Below are 8,883 nucleotides of genomic sequence, written 5' to 3'. Positions count from 1 at the left end.
AATAATAAATACTTTAAAATATACTGGTTGGGAGACTGGAGAGATGTAAGTGGTTAGGAGCACTTGCTGCTCTTGTAGAGGACCCAGGTTCATTTCACAATACTTACATAATGGTTCACAACAGTCTGTAACTCCAGTTCCAGGAGTTTCAGTGCCCTCTTCTGGCCTCCATATACACTGCATGCATCTGGTACAAATACATATATGCAGACATGACACTCATACATATAAAATAATTTTTTTTCGGTCTTTTTGAGACAGGGTCTCCCTGTAGACCCAGCTGACCTGGAACTCACTATGTAGACTAGACTGGCCTTGAACTCACAGGGAGCTGCCTGCCGTTGCCTCCAGGGTGCTGGGATTAAAGGCATGCACCACCATGCCTGGTAATAAAATAAATCTTTTTAAAAAGAAAATACTGGGGCTGGAGAGATGGCTCAGTGGTTAAGAGCACTGACTGCTCTTGCAGAAGACCTAAATTTGATTCCCAGCACCCACTGGTGGCTAACAACCATCTGTAACTCCAGTTCCAGAGGATCCAATGCCCTCTTCTGACCTCCATGGGCATTGCGTGACACAGGTACGCACATGCAGGCAATACACTCATACACATAAAATAATAAATTTTAAAAATAAAAGAAAAAGAAAATACTGGGAGTGGCTCAGTGGTTAAGTACACTCAAAAAGACCAAAAACAATAAACAAGGTTTGTACAAGATCAAGCCAGTCAACATTCCACCATGTAGGGACAGGACTCATGAGGCTCCACGCCCTAGCAGAGGAGTTATTGGTTATTGGATGACCCCACACCCCTGTGTATATGAGTAGCACTACTTGGACTCGGTTATAAAAAAAACCCCATAAGACCATATTATGGGAGTGGAGAGATGGCTCAGCAATTAAGGGTGTGTACTGCTCTTGCAAAGGACCCAAGTTTTCTTCCTGGAACCAACATAGGTCATCTCACAACTGCTCCAGAGAAGCTAGTGCCACCTTCTGGCCTCCAAGAGTACCCACACACACACACATAACCCCCATACATATATATACATAATTAAAATAAAATTATCTGATATTTAATTTTTTATGTATGAGTGTTCTGTCTGCATGTATGTAAATGCACCCATGTGTGCAATACCTTCAGAGACCAGAAAAAGGTGTCATATCCCCTAGAACTGGGTTATAGAAGGTTGTTAACTGGCAAGTGGGTGCCAGGAACTGAACCCTTGTCCTTTGCAAGAGCAGCCAGTGCTCTTAACAGCTGTCATCTCGCAAGCCCCCAAAATGAAATTATTAAAAGAGAGAGAGAGAGAGAGAGGGAACATAAGGCTGGAAGAGGAAAGTATTGGGGGTTCTGGGGAGAGTAGGAGGGAAGATATGGGGTGAATGTTATCAAGGTACATTGTATATATGTATGAAATTTCTAAAGAATAGATAAAAATATTCTAAAAAAGAGAAAAACATTCTATCAGAGCATTTTCTTTCTCTCTTTTTTTGTTGTTATTTGTTTTATATTGAGACAGGTTCTCACCGATATATCCCTTGTTGTAGGACAGCGTTCTTAAAAAAATCACCAACACCACTTTAAGAAAAATAGCAAGGTAAATTTTAATTTTCGACCGGCCGGGCTGTCTATCTCGGGAGTAGAAGCAGCCCTGGTGATTGTCAGGTCAGAGTTTTTATAGGATTACAGAATTATTATTAAAACAGGACATTTGTGAACCAATCAGGTTTGTACAACATAGCAGTATTTTGATTCTATTAACAACCAATCATTGTACAGATAAGTGATACAGTCATATAACTTGGCACTCAACTTTGTGACATTAAAAACTAGCCAACTGCTTTAGTCATAACAAGTAAAATAAGACAGTCAAGGTAAATAACCTCTAGGTGGTCGTGCAATAACAGAATAACAAGGGTGGTCTTGTGCCCTGTGTCAGGGCGACCCAAGACAGCAAGCAGGTTACAGAAGCGAAAATAAGCTGGTTAGCAAAAATATAATGTCTGGAATTAGCACATTCCGTGATTCATGGCGAGGGCAATTTTCCAAGGCCCAAGGTTGCCCCCCTTTTCCTTCTGGTGGAGCAAAGTTGCTGCTGAAATGGCTCTGAACAAAATGGAGTAACTTAGGCAAGTTTTGCTGAGCCAGTTCATCCCTGGCTGGACTAGAATTGGCTATGTAAACCAGACTGGCTTACCAGAGATCTGCCTACCCCTGCCACTTGAGCACAGGGATTAAAGGCATGCCCCGCCACACCCATTGTAATAAAAACTATTTTTTTTTTGAAACAAGGTCTCACTTTATAGCCCTAGCTGGCCTAGAACTCTCTATGTAGACCAGGATGATCTCAAACTCACAGAGATCCACCTGTCTCTGCCTCCCAAATGCTGGAATTAAAGGCATGCACCACTACACCTGGCAAATTTTTAAAATAATTTTTTTTAATCTTTTTGAGACAGGGTCTCCCTGTAGCCCCAGCTGTCCTGGAACTATGTAGACCAGGCTGGCCTTGAACTCACAGAGATCCACCTGCCTCTGCCTCCCCAGTGCTGGGATTAAAGGCGTGCGCCACCACGCCCTCCCAATTTTATTTTTTTATGTGTATGAATGTTTTGCCTGCATGAACATTTTGCCTGCATGTGTGTGAGTGTACCATGTGCATGCAATGCCCAAGGAGGCCAGAAGATGTAGGATCCCCTGAAACTGGAGTTAAGGACAGTTGTCACTAAGGTGCTGGGAACTGAACCCAATTCCTCTGGAAGAACAGCCAGTGCTCTTAACTGCTGAGCTATCTCTCCAGCCCGGTAATCAAAATATTCTTAAACATCCTAAAACTTATATAGACCCCCTCTCAAAGCTCAGGGAACATGGAAGAAGAGAGGGACAGGAAAAAATGTAAGCTGCAGAATGGGGAGAAGAGCTGTGAAATACCCTCTTCTGGACATGACATTGCAGTTACACTCATGAACTCACAGCAGCTGTGGTTACTTGCATAAGACCTGCATAAGAGAGAGCCTGCCAACATTGCAGTGTGGATCTGAGAGGGGCACATTGAGGCTCCACCCCTGCTGATGAGCTATTGGTAGTTAATGCCTGCTGGAGGAGGGAGAGTAACTTTTCTTCAGGCGTGTAGCCACTAGCAGTTGTCCATGAACCAGTAAGAGCCCTATACCCAAGTACACACAAGCAACCCTAAATAAACTTGATGGATTTTAAAAAATATTTTATTTTTATTTTATGTGTACACGTGTATTGCCTGCATGTATATGAGTGCACCTGTGTCGTGCAATGCCACGGAGGTCAGAAGAGGGCTTTGGATTCCCCTGGAACTGGAGTTAAGGACAGTTTGCAGCCGCCATATGGGTTCTGGGAATCGAACCCCAGTCCTCTGCAAGAGCAGTCAGTGCTCTTAACCACTGAGCCATCTCTCCAGCCCTGGGATGTGCTGGAAAGAAGCGTTCCAGAGGCAGTGGGTGGAGGTTAAGAGAGGGGCATGAAGGATGAACATGAGAAAAATACATAATAACACATGTATGAAACTGTCAAAGAATAATAAAAAAATTAATTACATAAAAGATCACCAGGCTTGGTAGCACACACCCTTGATCACAGCACTCAGGAGGCAGAGGCAAGTAGATCTGTTACTTTGTGGCCAGCCTTGTCTACATAGTGAGTTCCAGGCTAGTCACAATTACATAGTTAGACCCTGTCTCAAACAATAAAAAAAACCCAGAATACTGTGAAATGTAGTGATTTTAAGAATAAAAGAATAAGAAAAGTTGGGGCTGGAGAGATGGTTCAGCAGTTACAAGCACTGGCTGCTCTTGCAGAGGACCCAGGTTCAGTTCCCAGCACCCACATGGCAGCTAACATCATTCTCAAACTCCAGTTCCAGAGGATCTGACGCCTTCTCGGGCATTGCATGGACATGGTGTGCTTACATGGAGGCAAAACACTCATATACATAAAATAAAAATAACTTTTTAAACAATAGAAAAGCTTCCATTACATTCTGTACAACCAGTTACTTTGGAAATTTTTCTCTTATGTGTGTGTGTACCTGACTGTATGTATATATGTGCACACTTGTGCTAGCAGGTGCCTGCAGAGGCCAGAGGGCTTTAGACCCCCTGGAACTGGTGTTATAAGTGGTTGTGGGCCACATGATGTGTGTGCTGGGAAGCGAATCCAGGTCCTCTGCAAGAGCAGCAAGCGCTCTTTGCTGAACCACTTCTCCAGCATGCCTCAATGTTTGTCATTTTAAGGAACCGAAACAAAAAATATTCAAACTGGAGGTCAGAGGACAATTTACGGTCGTCCTGTTTCTTTCCCTCATGTGAGTTCCAGGGATAACACAATTACAGCAGTGAGCCATCTCAGTGGCTCCTTTATTTCTTAGTTAATGGCGTTGTTTCAGCTCATCCAGGTGAAAGCTTTGAAACGCAGGTGTCTTAATCGCGGCTGTGCTTGTCAAGAGCGGAGATTGTTCTCACAGCATCATTTCTAAAATACAGAAGAAACTCAAGCAGCTATTTTTGTCCCAAATACTGGCTTGTAGGCTTGGCCGTGGGATTCCAGGAAAGGCGGGATGTAAATGGCGAGAACCAGAGCCAAAGCGGGAGGACTACAAGTCCCATAATGCACTGGAGGAATCCGTCCCGGAGGGTCGCGGGTCCAAAGCACCCCTACCTCCATCCTCAAACACCGAAGCCAAGATGGCTTCGGGCGGCGCCCAAGTGGGTGTGGTTCCCAGGAAGGCCACGCCCCCAGAACGCTACTCCAATAGGGGCCGCCTTCGTGTCCATAGCGACGGCGGCGGCGGCGGTTGTCCGCTTGCTTAAGGAGGCGCCGCCGCCGCCAGGATCTCAGATCTAGGAGTTAACCCCGAGGGGGAGTGGGCTCCCCCTCGCGACAGCGGGGACACACAGTCCTGTAGAACGAAGAGACGGTCCCCGACGTCCAGCAACGCCTAAGAAAAGCAGCAGCGGGCGAGGGGCAGCCATGAACGACCAGCTGAGTCCAGCCCCGGGCCGCTAGGGGAAGAAGCTCCAGCAGCCCCTCAGCTCTCCTCGAAACCTCGGGTGGGCCGTGTCTGCTGTGGGCGTCCCTTCCTCTTTCAGAGCCCAAACCGGCCACCAGGCGCCTGATCTCAGTGTGTTCACATAGGGGAACTGAATCCTGGCGCAGGGAAAGGGCCGGCCCAGAGAACCTTTATCTTCAGCTGTACTTTAAAGCAAAGAGTCCACCGCCCAAATCTATCAGCTACATCTCTTCCCATTCAAGAACCCAAACGCTGCGGTCATTGCTTCTGCAGCTCTGTACTCCTGCATGCCCTCCAGTTTTACGATCTAGTGTAATCCTGAATGATTGGGACTTTTAGGTAGGGACTCACATCTCACCAGCATCCCATGCTCCCCACCGCCCATTACTTGGAAACATACTATTCCACAGTGAGATTGGTCTGAAGGGGCAACATTTCCTTCTAACACCATAAAGGGCCTTTGGGTGAATTCCCGCAGGACTTCCTGTGCCTGGAAGGAGGTCTGACAAATATTTCATTCTCATCCACACCCCGCCCCTTAGAATCTAAGAGGATGGAAGCCAGTACCTGTAAGATCAGTGAATCTGAGGAAGACTATGTTGAGGAAGAGGAATCTGAGGAGGAGGGTGTTAAAGAGAAAGCTACCACGCCTAACTCTTCCCAGGCACTTGCAAAGGCTGACTATAAAGAATTGGACAATGAGGTTCCCTTATCTGTTGTAGCCAAGAAAATTCCAAAGAAAATCGCAACTGCAACAGATACAGATGATTTAGAACTTGGGCGGAGAAAGAGAAAGCGGAAACGCAGGTAACATTTCCCTAGACCCCTTCATCCCCTTGGCCTCACATCAGCATTGGGGTGGAAGGACAGACTGTGATCTAAGGGCTTCATTTTAGCCTTTGGAAGAGGAGAACCAGGTGGGGGTGCTGCATGCGTGGAATCTCAGCACTAGGGAGGGTGAGACTGTTGAAGGCCAGCCTGGACTATAGTATGAGACCCTGAGTCAAGAAACAAAAACAATGGGCTGAGGAAATGGCGCAGTGGGGAAGAGTACTTGCTGTACAAGCATGAGGACCTGAGTTTGAATCCCCTGAGCCCACATTAAAAAAGGGGGTGGGGGGGTCTGGAGAGATGGGAGCCCTGACTGCTCTTACAGAAGACCAGGGTTTGATTCCCAGCACCCACATGGCAGCTATAAACCCTTAACTCCAGTTCCAGGGGAATCCAATTACCTCTTCTGACCTCCATGGCATTGCATAGCACGGTGTACTCACATACATGCAAGCAATACACTCATACACATAAAATAAAAATAATTTTTTAAAAAAAGAGGAAAGGAAGCTGGACATGGTGGCGCATGCCTTTAATCCCAGCACTTGGGAGGCAGAGGCAGGTGGATCTCTGTAAGTTCAAGGCCAGCCTGGTCTACGTAGTGAGTTCCAGGACAGCTGGATCTCAAAAAGACCAAAGAAAATGAAAGGAAAGGCTGGAGCAGTGTTAACTTTTGGTGCAACAGAAACAAAGTTCAGAGCCATTTGGGTCAGCTCAGCTTTGGATTACAGCATGTTGGTATGATCTTTCTTTTAAGATGCTTCTAGAGAAAATGAATTTCTATTATAAATTTGTTGAGTATCTCTTCACCTGGGTTCCTGGCAGCCCGGGGTCTATCTTTCCTTCCTACTCTGCCTGATTTTTGTTCTTCCTCCATTCTAGACCCCTGGCCATCAACCTGACCAACTGCAAGTATGAGAGTGGTAAGCACTGGACTCATCACACAGCAGTATGCACAAAGACAGCTATTGTTCTTACTCCTAGGACAGAGCTCCAGACAGGTTTCTAGTCCTTGGATCCTACCCAGATTGCCTGGTATCTACACTGAGGTTCCTGGGTGTCCCAGGCTTAGCCACTGGCAGCTGAGACACTGCTATTGCATTTAGCCTCAGTGTTGTAGAAAGTATCTCCATAGTTAGCTGGCAAGAAAAAAAAGGGGGTAGCTGAAGATGTAGCTCAGTTGGTAGAGTGCTTGCCTGGCATGCATAAAGCCCTGGGTACAATACTCCGTATTGACTGCATAAAACTGGTCGTGGGCCATCACTCATGTCTGTAATCCCAGCACTTCAGAGATGGAGTCAGGAGATCAGAGGTTCAAGGTTATTCTTGGCTACTTAGCCAGTTTGAGTTCAACCTGGGATACTTGAGATCCTGTCTCGAAAAACAAAATGCTAAAAGTCACCACTGCCCCACCCCTCCCATATTTTAGCAGAGTTAAAACAGTATAAAAACACTGTTGTTGGGAATATAGCTCAGTAGTAGAGCATTCGCCTAACATGCAAAAAGTCCTAGGTAGGTTTGATCTCCAGTACCACAAAAACAAAACCACAGTTGTTTTGTTTTTTCCAAGAAGCTTTCAGGGTAGTTTAGCAATTAAAAATAATATCCGGCCGGGCATGGTGGTGCATGCCTTTAATCCCAGCACTCTGAGGCAGAGGCAGGTGGATCTCTGTGAGTTCAAGGTCAGCCTGGTCTACATAGTGAGTTCCAGGACAGCTGGGGCTACAGGGAGACCCTGTCTCAAAAAGATAAAAAAAATTTCCCTGCTAGGTGAGGATTTTTGTGTTTCTCCTCTTCACTGACATCTGTACAAAGGACCACTCAGGTATTAGGTACCAGGGTGATTCCCACCTAGGGTCAGCTGTATAGGCCAGAAACAGCCCTGACCAAGATAAGCAGATGGGCCTGGTACTTGTTTTCTCCACCAGCCTCGTGAACTTGGAATTGCCACCTGGTAACTAAGGTGCTTAGGTCAAAACCACCTCTCTCTTTGTCCTAGTTTTTTTCTTCATTGCTGTGACAAAACACTCTGACCACTACCAACTTGGGGAGGAAAGAGTTTACTCAGCTTACATCTCCCAGGTTGTAGTTCATCAGGGAGCCCAAGGTAGGAACTCAGGGCGGGAACCTGGAAGCAGGAGCTAGAGCACAGGCCATGGAGGAACGCTGCTTACTGGCTTGCTCCCTTGGCCCCTGCTCAGCCTGCTTTCTTATGCAACACAGGCCCACCTGCCCAGGGGTGGCACCACCCACAGTGGGCTGGGCCCTCCCACATCACTCATCAAGAAGATGCCCTTCAGACATGGCCATAGGCCAGTCCAATAGAGGCAATTCCCTGATTGAGGCTCCCTCAACCCAGGTGTGTCAAGTTGACACTAAAGCTATCCAGCACACTCTTCAATCTGCTTTCTCTCTGGTCAGGTCTGTTCTTTCTCTGACCTGCTAGAATTCCAGGGCTCATAGCTGCCCAGGCTGGCAGCACTCCCTGTCTCTACAGTGCGCCGGGCAGCCCAAATGTGTGGCCTGAAGAAAGTGGGGGAGGATGAAGAGTGGACTGTGTACTGGACAGACTGCTCTGTCTCACTGGAACGAATCATGGACATGAAGAGGTTTCAGGTACCAACATCCTGGCCCAGCATTCAGAATGGCCATTCCTACCCCTTCTGTCCTGGCACTGGAGACTGCTCCTTTCTGTGCTTATAGCTTGTGTAGACAGAGAGTACCATCCTCAGGTCTTCTCCAATAAAAAAATTCTCCTCTTGGCTCTCTGAAGCTTCTGTTTTACAAGTGCTGGGTGGGCATACCCCTATTACATTATTTGTTTTGCCTGTGGCATCTGTGACTAGCCTGCCTCTTGGAGAGCAAGTGAGCCTATCTCAGGGAGAGGACTAGGAGGCTGCTTCAGAGCTAATAGTAGAGGGCTAGGGATGTAGCTCACCCGTAAATACTCAGGAGCCCTGAGTTCAATTCCCAGCATTTAAAAAAAAGAGGCAAGCCAGGCATGGTA

General features: G+C 46.7%; 1 protein-coding gene across 2 annotated transcripts in view; it reads left to right on the top strand.

Annotated features, from left to right (window-relative positions):
- Positions 1-4,795: 4,795 nt before the first annotated feature.
- The window catches only part of LOC103749894 (tubulin polyglutamylase TTLL13), a 16,577-nt gene continuing 12,489 nt past the window's right edge, over positions 4,796-8,883 (top strand). The window contains exons 1-4 of one of the 2 annotated variants that reach the window (XM_017803086.2): positions 4,796-5,085; positions 5,588-5,852; positions 6,759-6,799; positions 8,374-8,492. In XM_017803086.2, coding sequence (XP_017658575.1) covers positions 5,599-5,852; positions 6,759-6,799; positions 8,374-8,492 — 414 coding nt within the window. In that variant the 5' untranslated portion in view covers positions 4,796-5,085; positions 5,588-5,598. The remainder of the gene's footprint in view (positions 5,086-5,587; positions 5,853-6,758; positions 6,800-8,373; positions 8,493-8,883) is intronic. The other variant, XM_029555950.1, reaches the window with a different exon arrangement.

This window comes from Nannospalax galili, unplaced genomic scaffold (assembly GCF_000622305.1).
Source record: "Nannospalax galili isolate Female #2095 unplaced genomic scaffold, S.galili_v1.0 scaffold185, whole genome shotgun sequence".
Taxonomy (NCBI): domain Eukaryota; kingdom Metazoa; phylum Chordata; class Mammalia; order Rodentia; family Spalacidae; genus Nannospalax; species Nannospalax galili.
Note: the sequence above shows the minus strand (reverse complement) of the source record. Positions and strands in the feature narration are given on the sequence as shown.